Consider the following 15,087-nt stretch of genomic DNA (forward strand, 5'->3'; position numbering starts at 1 on the left):
CTGCCTCTCGTGCTCTCTGTCTTTCTCACACACATGCGCGCACACGCACACACACACACACACACACACACACACCCTGGCTGATTTTACAGTCAATCTTTCAAAGTGCAATTTGTCTAGGAAAAGCCAATGTGAGGCCCGTGTGTGCCCCAACCAATGGTGGCGCGGCTCCGGCGGCTCAGCCAGTCTCGGGCCTGTATTCTAATGGGCCGTATCTTTATCAGGGAAATGTTCCTTCTCTGAACTTAAAACTTCTCATGTAGGGTCCCCAGACTCAGAGGCAGAAAGGGGGTCTGAGCTGAGGCGTAGGGGGCCACCCCGTCCAGCCAGGGCAAGGAGAGAGGCCAGGAGCCCTGGGGAGGCCTCCCACCTGCCCCAAGCACCTGACTTCCGAGCAGCTGACCGGGTGCCAGTGCCTGGGCCAGGGCCTGGCCGAGGCCTTAGGTGGGAGGCAGTCAGGGGCTCAGAGCTGGTCCTGACCTTCCAGGCCTGCCATGAGATTTGGGGCTAGAGTGTGGGCTCTTGGGTTTTAGGGGCCTGGAGAAGCCTTCCCTGTCCTGACTGGGAGATCATGGAGTCCAACCTGCAGGGGACGTTCCTGCTGAACAACACGCCGCTGGCTCAGTTTCCGGAGATGAAGGCCCCTGTGTGCCAGTACTCAGTGCAGAACTCCTTCTACAAGCTCAGCCCCCCGGGGCTGGGCCCCCAGCTGGCCGCGGGGACCCCCCACGGGATCACGGACATCCTGAGCAGGCCCGTGGCTGCACCGAACAGCAGCCTCCTCTCCGGCTACTCCCACGTGGCAGGCTTCGGGGGGCTCAGCTCGCAGGGGGTCTACTACAGCCCCCAGGTAGGAAATTTTTCCAAGGCTGGGAACGAGTACCCCACCCGGACCCGGAACTGCTGGGCGGACACGGGCCAGGACTGGCGAGGCAGTCGGCAGTGCAGCAACAGTGAGTACGGGGCCTCCCCAGCCACTTACCCGCACCCACCAGGCCCCGGGGGGCAGGGAACGAGGAGGGGCCTCCTCCTGGGCACCCCGCACCACTGCCTTCTCCCCCAGCCACCATTAACCCCTGGACTCGTGGCCTCAGCTCGGTGCAGGCTGAGTTCCACCCGCTCTTCCTTCCCATCCAGCAGTGCTTGGACACAGGTGTCTGAGCCACCCCCCTCACCTGCTGCCACCTTAGCTGCCCTCCTAGGGCCCCTGGCAGTTCCAGATCTAGAGAACGCCCCATAGCCCACACCTGCAGGGTCCAGCAGGCGGCCCAGCTTGCTTCTGCAGCCCGGGGCGCATGCATCCACTTCTTCACCCAAAGCAGGCAAATGCTACCCTGTGAGGAAGACATCTCAGCTTACCTTCCCAGACAGCCCTGACATCACTTAGGGGTGCAGAACGCACCCTGACCCTATCCGGGTCCAGCCTTTGAGCCAGGGGGCTGATGCCCACCACATCCTCTGGTTTCTAGCAACAGCAGCCACACCAAGTAGCCTGTCTCCAGGAGTTGCTGCTGAGCCCAGCTGAATTTGGTCCTGGCTGTGGGGAAGCAGAGGGCCTCTTCTCAGCCCACCCATCCCTCAGCCAAGGTTTTCAGAGGGTGGGCCTGTGATGCCATTCAGGGTTACTGGAGGAGGTGGCAGGGCATGCCCGGGCAGGTGAGGCTCCACTGGGAGGCAGGGAGGTGAGAGTTTTTGGAACCTTCCCTGTGCCACTGAAGCCCTGCCCACGTCAGGCAGGGGCCTCCACTTCTGTCTGATCTCTGGGCTCCCCCACGCCAATAGGGGCTTGGGGCCAACCTAGGAATCCCCAAAAGCACACCTGTCCCCCCATTTGCTACTCTGCCTTGCCAGTCACACTGCCTGACAGCCACCCCTCCATGGGCTGCCACCCATCCCTGTGCCCCTGTAGGTGAAGACCTCCTCTCTCGGATCCTGTTTTAGGCTTGGCTTTGGGGGCGCTTTAAGCCTCAGCTGGCTCTCTCTTCCCTCCATCTCCCCCTCCCCTCTCCACAACCCACACACTACCTCTTCAGTCCTGAATGCAGGTACACACACAGGACATAGTCAAGAAAGTCGGTGGCTAATGAAGGCAAAGGCAGACAGACTTGAAGATGATCTCTCAGGAGGGCCCTTCCTCTCTCTGTGCCTCAGTTTCCTCACCTGTAACTCGAGCTGTCAGACTGCACAGAACGAGGCCTGACACATGGGAATTCTGACTCCCCTGAGCCCACTTTCCACAACTCCTTCCCAAGCTGGCTGCCCTGGCCAGGCTAGAGGTCTCTAGCCTCTGTTCCAGGCTCTCTAGGGTGGTTTAAGCCACATGACTTCCAGGCCTGGTGACATGGGGAAGTAGAGCTTGGGGCTTGAGGTTCCCCCTCCCTGGTTTCCTGGAGACCTGGGAAGTTGGGTCTCAAGAGCAAGGAAGTTGGCAGAAGCCAGGGGTGGAGGGAATTCACAGGCCCCGGTCCCTAATTATAGGAGAAGGGTGACCTGAAGGGACATCCCTGGGACAGAGAGGGAACTCCTGTTGCCCCTCAGGAGAAGGCAACATCAGTGAGTATTGAGAAATTTAGACAGAGAGGCATGAGGCTCTGCTGCCCCTCAGTCCCCTTACCCTAGGGTAGCTGCCCTCTCGGAGCCCTGTCCACCCAGGCGGGGCAGAGGTCACAGCCACTGTTCTCCAATATCAAGAATTCTGCTCAGGGGAAAGGAATCTTGGTGCTCTGGCAACCTCTGCAGGAAGGAGAGGACGAGCATGGTTGTTGCCCTGACAGTCGTGCCTAGCCTCAGGGTCCCCACTTACTCTACTAACCCCACACTTCCTTCCTCCTGCCAGCCCCAGATCCCCTGAGTGACAGCATACACAAGAAGAAGCACACCCGGCCCACCTTCACGGGGCACCAGATCTTTGCCCTGGAGAAAACCTTTGAGCAGACCAAGTACTTGGCTGGCCCAGAGAGGGCGCGGCTGGCATACTCCCTGGGCATGACTGAATCGCAGGTCAAGGTAAGTCTGTGCGGGAGATGGCGCCTGCCCTGCAGGACAGGACGGCACTGCGCTGGAGAGAGGTGGCCACACAACGCAGCCCCCCAGAGCACAGCTGTACTGGTGTCTGGGCACTGCCTGCCTGCCTAACCCTGGAGCCTGTGGTAATTAACCATAGCCAGGAAAAGGCCATCATCCACTGAGCCCCATTCTCAGAGCCTTATGTGCGGCACCTCATTTCATCATCTCAGCAACCCGGGGAGACGGTATTATTACCCATTTCGCAGATGAAGGTCAGTGTCTCCCGGCTCGGAGAGTGGGGAGAGCTGGCAGAGCTGGGATTCAACCCCAGAGGTGGGGGACTCCAACCTCAGGCTTTCCCTCTCCCCCCGTATTTGGCCAAAAATTCCAAGCACTGTCGGCAGCCTCTGGCCCAGATTCATGCTTGATGCCTGGAGCAAAAGGAGCTGACCTCAGTTTACCAATCTTTAAGATGAAGACAACGCCTCCTCCTACTAAGCAGGATCGGATGGGCTATAAGGGGCCTGGAGCCTTGTCGCCCACGCCAGGGCTAGGGAAGGTGAGCCCGGGCTCTCCCACTCCACACTCAGGGGCCCCAAATGTCCCCTAAATAGACCTGGGGAAACCTGTTTCTACCGCCTCAGAGTCTGGGGGCAACTTTCCCCACTTTAATGCTAGATCTCTCTTGGGACTTTGAGTTGGGGCACCGAAGCTCAAGAAAGTTCGGAACTGTGCAGGAACTGCTGGCTCAGTGACTCGGCGACGGGCCTAAGGATGCAGCACGGGCAGCTGGCACCTGGGTCTGGGCTTTGCTCAGGGCCCTGAGGCCTCCGAGCTCCCACCCGCTGAGCCCTCCTCATCAGCCGCTCAACTGCCCTGGGGCGAGAGCTGGGGGGAAGAGGCAGATTCCTCTGCATGTCTTTCTGCTTCTGGGGTGCATTCCTGCACTCTTCAACTATCCCAAGGAATGGACCAACGTTACTTTTCTAACCAGGGGAACAATTATTTATGAAGTAGGGTGAGAGTCTATGAAGCCCAGAGGAGGGACTGCTCATAAGCACCTTCCAATGAGTACCGGGGCTAAGCCTTCCACCCCCGCACTCCTCATCTTCCACCTAGAGCCCAGGCGGAGGAAGAGGAGGAGGAGGAGGAGGAGGCGCGGCAACAGGGGGGAGTTGGGGGAGGGGAGGGGAGGGCTGTTGCGCTCACGTTTTTAAATTTTATTGTCCTTCCCCAACAGAAACGTGAATGTGACAGTCACTCCGTTGTTGAACCATTTGTTTAGCTGTAGCAGGATGGCTGTTCCCGCGTCCCGTGCGCGCTGTGCCCCTGTGCCCTTCACAGTCTTTCTCATCGCAGGTGTGGTTCCAGAACCGCAGGACCAAGTGGCGGAAGAAGAGCGCCCTGGAACCCTCGTCCTCCACGCCCCGGGCCCCGGGCGGCGCGGGCGCGGGCGCAGGCGGGGACCGTGCACCCTCGGAGAACGAGGACGACGAGTACAACAAGCCGCTGGACCCTGACTCGGACGACGAGAAGATCCGCCTGCTGCTGCGCAAGCACCGCGCCGCCTTCTCGGTGCTCAGCCTGGGAGCGCACAGCGTCTGACGCCCCCGCCGTCCAGGCCCGGGATCCTGGCTGCAGCCCTCGGGGGAGCGCCGAGGAGCCTACCTTCCCCTCCCCTTCCCCACGCTGCTGGGGGCGCAGGGACTGAGTCTTCTGATGAGGAGCGCATGGAGGAGGTGGAGGAGGAGCGGCAGGTGCAGGGGAGGAGGCGGAAGAAGAGGAGGGGAGGCGGGAGAGGAGGAGGAAAAGGAGGGAAAGGGGACAGGCATCCTAGCTAAGGGAGGAGGAGGCAAGAGGGAGGCACAGCACTCCTGAGACCTGGAAGCCGCTGCCCCTTGCACCTCCGCGGGCCTCGCCTGCCACTTCTGCAGATTCACAAGTGGACAGAGGACTAAAATGACCAGGCTCTGCAGCCAGGAAACTGGCTGTGGGGTCCCAGACATGCCACTGTGATCCAACTTTTGTGGGGGTGGGGGGCAGGACATCCCAGGAAGGGAGGCAGCTGGCTGGGGAGTCAGAAGACCAGAGTCTTGGGCCCCAAGCCAGCTGCTGGCTGCAGAAGAAAAGACAGGTGAGTGGCCAGGTGCACTCCTCAGACCTGTGCACAGGAAGGATCCCACTGGAGGGGCCAGAGTTGAGCACCTAATCCAGGCTGCAGGAATCTGCCTCCAGGAGGGGAAGTGGGACATCCCAGTGAAGAATAAACGCCCCTGACACTCCAGAATGATGGCCCCTGAGCTGCGGAAATCCCCTTGGCTTCCTTTCTCCGATTTACCCTCAGGGTCGATACCTCTGAGACCGAAAGACACGGAAAATCCCTGACAACCGGGAAAAGGGGAGGGTGCAGGGAGAAGTGAGGCGGGGACGGTGTACCCAAGGGCTGCCCACCTGGGCATCATTTGGTGCTGATATAAGGACAGGCCCACCCAGAGAGAAGGAGCATCCCATCTGGGGAGGAAAGGAAGGGCTGGGAACAGCATCCCTCCAACAAGGCAGGAAAGGAGAAGGAGAGCCCCTCCAGCTGGGTGAAGGATGCCAGGGAGGGGCTGAACCACGGCCTGCTGGGAATCATGGCCCTTCCTTTCCTCGGACAATCTTGCGGTCTGGCACTGGAGCTGGTGCTGACAGGGACGCTGGGCAACAGAGTGGTATTTTTCACCCAGGTCATCTGAGCTGCTGGCAGGTAGGGGGTGGGCTGGGGGAGGCGGGTGGGGACTGGTGGTAGAGGAATGCAGCCCAGAAGGAACTGAGCACTTGCCCATCCTTGCTGGCTTTCAAAAAATAAACAGTAAAAATAAAAGTCCCATGAACCTTATGGCTCCTGTACTTCTGTGAAAGGGACGAACGGCAGGAAACTGGCTGTGAGGTCTCAGACTTGCCAGCTGTGGGGCCTCCCCCGAAGGCCATTGTCTAGTCTCCTGGGGACATTCGTGCTCTGACAGATTGCACAACGCAGGTTATTTGCAACCTCGCTGGTAGATGCCAGACACTGTCCCCAGGTGCTGAGAAAACCAAGGTGAATTTTATGGGGTCCCTGATCTCCAGGAATTTATAGCCTAGTGGGGAAAATGATCTGTGTGGATAATTGGGTATCATAAGAAAAATAAGGAGGGAGAGACTGGAAGAGCTAACTTTAACAGAACACCTGCTAATTTCCCCCCTGTAGAATGTCTGGATTATCACTGACCCCACAAGAAAACTAGGCAGTAGGTATCATCTTCAATGCATGGAGGAGAAAACCAAATCTCAGAAAGTTCCTAAACCAAGTCACAGAAGTGGGAAGAGGCAACCTCAGAGTAGATCCCAAGGCCCTTTCAGCCACTTCCTTGGGTTGTGAAGGGCACCCTTCAAAACCTTTTCTGTCAAATGAGAGGCTAGAACCAAAAGTAGTTTAAGGCCCTCCAACTTCAACAATCTATGCAACTAGCAACTAGGCTTGACCCCTTTGCTCTCCCAAGAAGTCCATCGTCCATCCTTGGATCCCCAGGACAGGTGAACCTGGCTCTGGAACCAGCCTGAGAGGGGATGAGGGTGGAGGAAGACCCTAGCTGGGAGCATCTCAGAAAGTGGCGCACCCACCTTTCCTAAGACCCTTGGTGGAACCGGAGGACAGTGGGGAACATGACCAGAAAATGCAGAATGTGTGCAAACTTCCACCTTCTATCTGTGAAGATGCCCAAGCTCAGGTGTCGGTCTCTCCCCTTGGAAAGCGGAAAGGAGAAAAGAAGGGAATTGAGCACAATTTCTGTGTGCACACTGAGAAGCCGTGCTCTGTCACGGGTGTCCTGAGTGGGTCCTACAGTGGCTACAGCAGGAAAGGACCCTAGAATTCAGCACAGGCTTCAAAGAAGAAAAGTCTCTGTGTCCCTGGGAGGCTCGCGATTCACTGAGTGCTGCAGGCAGGAAAAGGCTATCACATAGCCCAGGTGCGAAGTCACCAAGCAGGTATGGAGGAAGATGCCAGTGACATAAAAACTGTGTTTCCTTATTTTTTTCTGAAGCATGCTGTAATCTTAACTGCTCTATTGTAGCTGTAATTCCTGCATGTCTGATTCAAGTTGTTTGGGGTCAATATGAAATCAAGCCAGGGGAAAGTTTTTCCCAGGAGACATTTGCTGAGCTAAACAAGACCTCCTTCGACCTCAAAGTTCTGGGTCACCTGCCACTGGAACCTTTAGCTAAAAGACTCCAGCTTTCCAGGCCGTTTCCTCTAACTCTACGCCACCTTTCATGTACTGCCTGAACATAGGGCCAAGCACAGGAGAGGCACTGCCTCTCATTTCCCTAACGATCATGCTGAAGCATATTCAAAAGACTAGATTTGGAGTTCAAAGGAGGAGAAAACTCAAAGGTGGATGATCCAGATTCCCAAGGGTGATTCGAGATAAGTCTGGCCCTCTGCAGATATACACACGTGTGAATGCATGTGCATGCCTGTGTGTGCATACGTGTGTATGTGTTACTTGGGAGAACACAAGGCTATTTCACTTCGTCCATCATAAAGAAATCATAAGCCGGCCAGGCGTGGTGGCTCACACCTGTAATCCCAGTACTTTGGGAGGCTGAGATGGGTAGATCACTTGAGGCCAGGGGTTCGAGACCAGCCTGGCCAACATGGTGAAACCTTGTCTCTACTAAAAATACAAAAATTAGCTGGGTGTGGTGGTGAGTGTTTGTAGTCCCAGCTACTCAAGAGGTTGAGGTGGGAGAATCCCTTGAACCTGGGAGGTAGAGGTTGCAGTGAGCTAAGATTGCACCACTGCACTCCAGCCTGGGTGACGGAGTGAAACTGTCTCAAAAAAAGAAAAGAAAAAGAAAAAAATCATAAGCCATAGGCTCCACTTTTATCCCTGCTCATAAGTAGAACTTCTTGTATATTTCTGGGTTGAATTAACAAACATACAAAAAGCAACTGAACTGTGGAAATGCATGCTCCCTGCAGCTCCTCTCTTACCACATCACAAACCTTTCAGAGACAAAAGGAAAGAAATTAAGTCCCATGTCCATGACAGCTGTGGCATCTGCTCTGACAGGTGGCCCATGGGCTCCACCAAGTAGGGACTGATTCTGCCATAGCCGTCATCTTTGTGGCTTCCGCTATCAGCAGGACCTGGGATATGTCTTCAGCAGGTTGGGGCGAGGGTGGATGGATGTCCATGCCTTACCAGGCTCACAGTGGCCATATGCTGATTGTAACAATCAGAAAGAAGACAAAGAGGCCAGGCGCGGTGGCTCACGCCTATAATCCCAGCACTTTAGGAGGCCAAGATGGGCAGATCACCTGAGATCAGGAGTTGGAGACCGGCCTGGGCAACATGGTGAAACCTCTCTCTATTAAAAATACAAACATTAGCTGGGCATGATGATGGGCGCCTATAATCCCAGCTACTGGGGAGGCTGAGGCGGGAGAATCGCTTGAACCCAGGAGGCAGAGGTTGCAGTGAGCCGAGATGACTCCACTGTACTCCAGCCTGGGCAACAGGGCAAGACTCCATCTCAAAAAAAAAAAAAAAGGCGACAAGGTGCTGAAGTCCCACTTCTGGTAACCCCTCCTCATCCTCAGGTCACCCCTAGGTTTTGACCCCTGAAACTGGCTGTCCCTGCAGCATGGGTTAGGGGAATGGGGTCAGTTAGCTAGGGGCTTAAACCATAGCTCCACCACTCTTCGTATCATTGGGCCAGTTACTTAACCTCTGAACCTCAGTTTACTCATCTGTAAAATAGGAATAATTCCACACACCTTGCAGGGTTTCTGTGAGATTAGAACTAACGCATGGGCCTGGCATACACAGACAGTAAACAGTAGCCCTGTATTATTCAGAGAGGGCTTTGGTGTGAGTGTCGGTGTTCCCTCCAAAATTTACATGTCAAAACTTAACTCCCAAGGTGATAGTATTGAAAGGTAGGGCCTTTGTGAGGTGATAAGGCCATCAGGGCTTCATCCTCATGGATCAGATTCGTGCCCTTATAAAAGGGCTTGAGGAAGTTAGTTCGACCCTTTTTGCTCTTCCATCCCTTCCACCATGTGAAGACAGCATTCAAGTCACCACCTTGGAAGCACAGACCAGGCCCTTGCCAGACACTGAACCTACCAGCATCTTGATTTTGGACTTCCCAACCTCCAGAACTGTGAGAAATAAATGTCCATCATTTATAAATTACCCAGTCTCAGATATTTTGTTAAAATGCCACAGATGGACTAAGATGAAGGCTGGAAGTCCTAAGTTTGAATCCCCACTTCACAAAGTAGTAGCTGGGCTGCCAGGACTGGTTAGTTAAGCTCTTCAACTCCATTGTTCTCACCTGTAAAATGAAGCAGATGAACCACTTCTGCAAGACAGATGAGACGATTCAAATGGAATCATGCACAAAGCATAGAATGGTGCAGGCACTTAAACATTGGCACACTCACAGTCTCTCCTTCCTCTCAAATTCACGCCACTAGTAAGCGGCAGAGCCAGTTCTAATCGATCTTCTCAACAATGGGACAAGCTGGTCCAAAATCACAGCTACCCACTCCTGTAACAGTCCTGGCAAATCAACTACTAGCTGGGACGCTATGGAAGGACTCAGTGAGTGACCAGATTAGTTTATCTGCAAACCCCTGAGATCTGAACTCTAGAGTAGGGGTCTGAACAAGGTGCCCAGGGCTGAATTCAGCATGCAGATGTGTTTATTCATGGAACAGTGCTTTTATAGAAACTGTAGCTTGCCAGGTGCGGTGGCTCATGCCTATAATCCCAGCACTTTGGGAGGCCGAGGCGGATGGATCACCTGAGATCAGGAGGGCGAGATCAGCCTGGCCAGCATAGCGAAACCTTGTCTCTACCAAAAATACAAAAATTAGCCAGGCATGGTAGCACACGTCTGTGATCCGAGCTACTTGGGAGGTTGAGGCGGGAGAATCACTTAAACCTGGGAGGCAGAGGTTGCAGTGAGCCAAGGTCGCACCACTGCACTTCAGCTTGGGTGACAGAGCAAGACCCTGTCTCAAAAAAGAAAGAAAGAAACTGTAGCTTGCCTCTAGGCAGGACGAGCCTGGCCCAGTGAGTGACCCACCATTTCTCAGGTCCCACATCTGGGTTCCACAGCAACATCACCTGTCTGGCTCAGGCAGGTGTTTGAGTCTGTGTACTTGCTATAAACCTCACTATGCAAAGAAGTGGTCCATGCACAGAAGCAGCAGCCTCCTTTGGGAAATTTTAGAAATGTGGTGTTCCAGGCCTTATTTCAGACCTCCTGAATCAGAATCTGCATTTCAACAAATTCCCTGCTGGTGTGAGGAGATCCAGAGCGGACATGTCTGTGTGCACGTGTGTGGACAGCACTCCTCTTCTCAGACACAGTGCCTGGATGCTATCGTTTGGATATTTGTTCCCGCCATCTCCAGTGTTGAGACGTGATCCCCAGTGTTGGAGGTGAGACCTAATGGGAGGTGTTTGGGTCCTAGGGGTGGACGCCCTCACCAGATGCTCAGCCTCCCAGCGAGCAGAATAATGAGCCAAAGAAACCTCTTTTCTTGGCCAGGTGCGGTGGCTCACACCTGCAATCCCAGCATTTTAGGAGGCCAAGATGGGCAGATCACCTGAGGTCAGGAGTTCGAGACCAGCCTGACCAACATGGCAAAACCCTGTCTTTACTAAAAAATACAAAAATTAGCTGAGTGTGGTGGTGGGCACCTCCCAGCTATCAGGAGGCTGAGGTAGGGAGAATTGCTTGAACCCGGGCGGCAAAGGTTACAGCAAGCTGAGATTGTGCCACTGTATGTCAGCCTGGGTGACAGAGTGAGACTCTGTCTCAAAAGAAAAGAAACCTCTTTTCTTTATAAATTACTCACCTTAAGGTATGTCTTTATAGCAATGCAAATGGACTAAGACACTGGCCCAAATTGGAGGCTCAATGAAAAAATTGTTAAACAAGTACAAATAGGTATGGGCAGACGAGCATGGGCAACACAGCTGGAACTCCACTGTGAGCAGAATAAGGAAAATCTTCTGAGGACCAGAGGGCAGCTGCCATAGAGTCCATGCAATGCTCTCCCAGGTAAGGCCAGGAGATTTAACAGGTGCAAGACTAGACTCCGAGGGTCCCATCAGTGAAGACACAGGGAAGTAAACCACTAGCAGAGGCTGAAGGAGGCAGAAGGAGGAAGCCCAGGAGTCCAGCCTCTGATAGCACTGAAAAGCCAGTCCAAAGTCAGAGGACATCACAGGGCTCCTGTGTAGAATGAGGCTCCACAGTAATTGAGATTAGCTCTGTTTTTTTTATCTTCTGCTTCAAATGGCCAGGACAGCATAATATTCTAGAAGATTTTCATTGGAACATTATCTTGCTTAGAACAATTCATTCACCCTTGATAATGTGCAGATAAACAAAATGGTACCAAATACATACAAATCCTGTAATCACTGTTGGATCACATCATTTCAGCTTGGTTCTGAGATTGGGCTGGGAGTTTATGGAGGAATCTAATACAGACTTCTGCTTGAAAGGATTTCCCATCATCCCAAGGCAGAGGCCCTGGGAACGAGGTTAAGAGGTTCCCTGTGGTCATCTCGTCCCCAGGGCCTGGAGCTCTGACAGGACCCATCTGGCATCAGACCAGGCTGCCGAAGAGGTGCTTGTGTGTTCCCTATAATGCAGGAGGCCCAGGTGCAGGGGAGACTCCAGCACCTTCTAAGAAATGGGCTCGACTGGGTGTGGTGGCTCACGCCTGTAATCCTAGCATTTGGGAGGCCAAGGTGGGTGGATCACCTGAGGTCAGGAGTTTGAGAACAGCCTGGCCAACATGGTGAAACCCCATCTCTACTAAAAATACAAAAATTAGCTGGGCGTGGTGGCGAGCACCTGTAATCCCAGCTACTAGGAAGGCTGAAGCAGGAGAATCGCTTGAACCCAGGGGCAGAGATTGCAGTGAGCTGAGATCGTACCACTTCACTCCATTCTGGGGGACAGAGCGAGACTCCGCCTCAAAAAAAGAAAAAGAAAAAGAAAGAAAGAAAAAAGAAAAGGGATATTTCTATTAATAAATGCCTCATATTCACGCTTTTATCCTCAAACAGCTGTGCATGATTAACACCCCCATTTTCCAGATGAAGAAGCTGAAGCAGGCAGGTTTACTGGAGTGCCCCAGGCCCATGGCTTCTCAGTGGTGATTCAGCTCCACTCCAAAGCACATGCTTTGTGCCCTCACCACACTGCAACGGAACAGCCAAGCCTGCCCCACTCCTGCTGCCACTTTCTGCAGACATTTATTAAACATTCACTATGTGCTAGGCACCGTTCTAGGTACTTTACTTAGCTCGTGTAATTTTCAAAAATCTGTATCAAATAGGCACTACTATTATGCCCACTGTCTTGCCAGGACATGGCACGGAGAAGTTAAGTAAACTGTCCTGAGTCACACAGCTTAATCCCGGAAGACAAACCCTGATGCTCCCGCTCTTAACCACCATAAAAACACCATAAAAAGGGAAAGGAGAGAAGGCCTGTTTGAATTAAGGCTGGGCTATTGAACTGTTTAAAAGAAAATGAAGGTCATATGTGCTGTAAATGAAAATCTATGCAATCAACATTTGAAGTCTGCCTTTTGCCTCACTCTGTGCTTAGAGCTGGGGACAGTGACAAGGGCGAGCTCCCTACCTTGCTGACCTCACAGTCTAGGGGACTGCGCCAAGAAACAAAGGGAATGCGGCTGCTAGTGCTCTGAGGAATGCCTTCACCAGGCACAGAGGGACCTGTGGGAGGCAGTGGTTAAGAAGCAAGAACATTAAGTAATGTACACTAGCAATAACGCGACTCACAATCGATCCACACAGCACCATTCTCACCAAAAGCATTACATCCTTTAACATATAAGGATTACTAAACATATTCTTTAACATATAAGGAGTACTAAAATCAAGGTAAGTGTTTCAGTAAGAATCATCGTGTCTACATTACCTAAAATTAAGAACTCATAGAATTTCAATGAGACTATATAGTATATGAAAAGCCATGACCAAATTCCCATTTTTAACAACATACTAATGTAACTCACTAACATGCTAACAATATACTCACTATTACAAGCTGAAGTTTTTCAAGACACTTCCTTATACATTATTTTTTTTTGAGACAGGGTCTTACTCTGTGCCCAGGCTGGAGTGCAGTTTCACAATCATGGCTCACTGCATCCTCCACCTCCTGGGCTCAAGCAATCCTCCCACCTCAGCCTCTCCAGTAGCTGGGACCACAGGTGCATGCCACCACGCCCAGCTAATTTTTTGTATTTTTTGTAGAGACAGGGTCTCATATGTTCCCCAGAATGGTCTCGAACTGCTGGGCTTAAGTCATCTATCTGCCTCAGCCTCCCAAAATGCTGGGATTACAGATGTGAGCCACTGTGCCTGGCTGTCTTGTACATTATTTTTTGTTTTATTAAAATGTTAATTATAAATTGATGGTTTATAATTTTGTATATCTTGGGGGTTGAAAATGATGCTATGTTTATGAATAAAACGTGGAATAATTAAATTAGGCTAATTAACAGATCCATCACCTCAAATACTTATCATTTTTTGTGATAACAGCACAGACATTTAGTCTCTTTGCAGTTTTGAAATGTACAATACACTATTATTAACTATATTCACTACACTGTGCAATAGAGCTCAAATAAAACCTCCTTCCTGGCCTGGCGCGGTGGCTCACACCTGTAATCTCAGCACTTTGGGAGGCAGATCACGAGGTTAGGAGATTGAGACCATCCTGGCTAACATGATGAAACCTCATCTCTACTAAAAACACAAAAAATTAGCTGGGCATGGTAGCGCGCACCTGTAATCCCAGCTACTCAGGAGGCTGAGGCAGGAGAATCGCTTGAACCCGGGAGGTGGAGGTTGCAGTGAGCTGAGACCATGCCACTGCACTCCAGCCTGGTGACAAAAGTGAGACTCTGTCTCAAAAACAAACAAACAAACAACCTCATTTTTCTTGTCAAATTGTGTGGGAGACCATCATCTCCCCACTCTCCCAACCCCTGTTCTCTGTAATTATCACTGTACTCTCTGCTACTATGAATTCAATTGTCTGAGACTCCACATATGGCTGAGAACATGTGGTATTTGTCCTGTGATTGATTTATTTTACTTAGCATAATGTTCTTCAATTCCATCCATGATGTCACAAATGACAGGATTTCCTGCTTTTTTAAGGCTTAATAATACTCTATCGCGACATATACCACATTTTCCTTATCTACTCGTCTATGATGGATGGACACAGGTTGATTCCAAATCTTGGCCATTGTGAATAGTGCTGCAATAAACGTGGGAGTGCAGGTATCTCTTTGATATATTGATTTCCTTTCCTAATAGGGGACTGCTGGATCATATGGGAGCTCTGGTTTTAGTTTTAGGAATGAATCTCCATGCTGTTTTCCACAATACCTAATCAATTTACATTCCCACCAAGAGCAGATAAGGGTTTTCTTTACTTCACATCCTCAATAACACTTGTATTTTTGATAATAGTCATTCTGACAGGTGTGAGGCAATAGCTCATTGTGGTTTTAATTTGCATTCCCTAATGATTAGTGAGGTGGAACATTGTGTTTTTCATGTCTCTCGGTCATTTATATGTCTTATTTTCAGAAATGTCTATTCAGGTCCCGTGTCCATTTTTTAATTGGGTTGTTTGTTTTCTTGCTATCAAAGTGTTTGATTTGTTTTGGGAGGTTTTGTTTTGTTTTGTTTCCTGAGACAGAGTCTTGCTCTGTCACCCAGGCCAGAGTGCAGTGGTGCGAACTCGGCTCATGCAACTTCTGCCTCCCAGGCTCAAACAATTCTCCTGCTTCAGCCTCCTGAGTAGCTGGGAATACAAGCACCTGCCACCACGCCCGGCTAATTTTTGTATTTTTAGTAGAGATGGGATTTTACCATATTGGTTAGGCTGGTCTCAAACTCCTGACCTGAGGTGATCCACCTGCCTCAGCCTCCCAAAGTGCTGGTATTACAGGTGTGAACCACCACTCCCGGC

General features: G+C 51.8%; 1 protein-coding gene across 1 annotated transcript; it reads left to right on the forward strand.

Annotated features, from left to right (window-relative positions):
• Positions 1 to 253: 253 nt before the first annotated feature.
• Positions 254 to 4,631, forward strand: NKX6-3 (NK6 homeobox 3). The gene is made up of 3 exons (XM_011960661.1): positions 254 to 953; positions 2,837 to 3,006; positions 4,366 to 4,631. Exons 1-3 carry the CDS (start codon positions 572 to 574, stop codon positions 4,609 to 4,611), a joined length of 798 nt encoding a protein of 265 aa, XP_011816051.1. The 5' UTR covers positions 254 to 571; the 3' UTR covers positions 4,612 to 4,631.
• The last annotated feature ends 10,456 nt before the right edge of the window (positions 4,632 to 15,087 follow it).

The sequence above is a fragment of the Colobus angolensis genome, unplaced genomic scaffold, assembly GCF_000951035.1.
Source record: "Colobus angolensis palliatus isolate OR3802 unplaced genomic scaffold, Cang.pa_1.0 Scaffold52, whole genome shotgun sequence".
NCBI classification, from domain to species: domain Eukaryota; kingdom Metazoa; phylum Chordata; class Mammalia; order Primates; family Cercopithecidae; genus Colobus; species Colobus angolensis.

Excerpts from the sequence above, each read along its gene's own strand:
- NKX6-3 (XM_011960661.1), top strand. The coding sequence starts at position 572 with ATGGAGTCCAACCTGCAGGGGACGTTCCTGCTGAACAACACGCCGCTG. Across the intron at positions 954-2,836 it reads CAGTCGGCAGTGCAGCAACA|CCCCAGATCCCCTGAGTGAC; the intron begins GTGAGTACGGGG and ends TCCTCCTGCCAG. Across the intron at positions 3,007-4,365 it reads TGACTGAATCGCAGGTCAAG|GTGTGGTTCCAGAACCGCAG; the intron begins GTAAGTCTGTGC and ends TTCTCATCGCAG.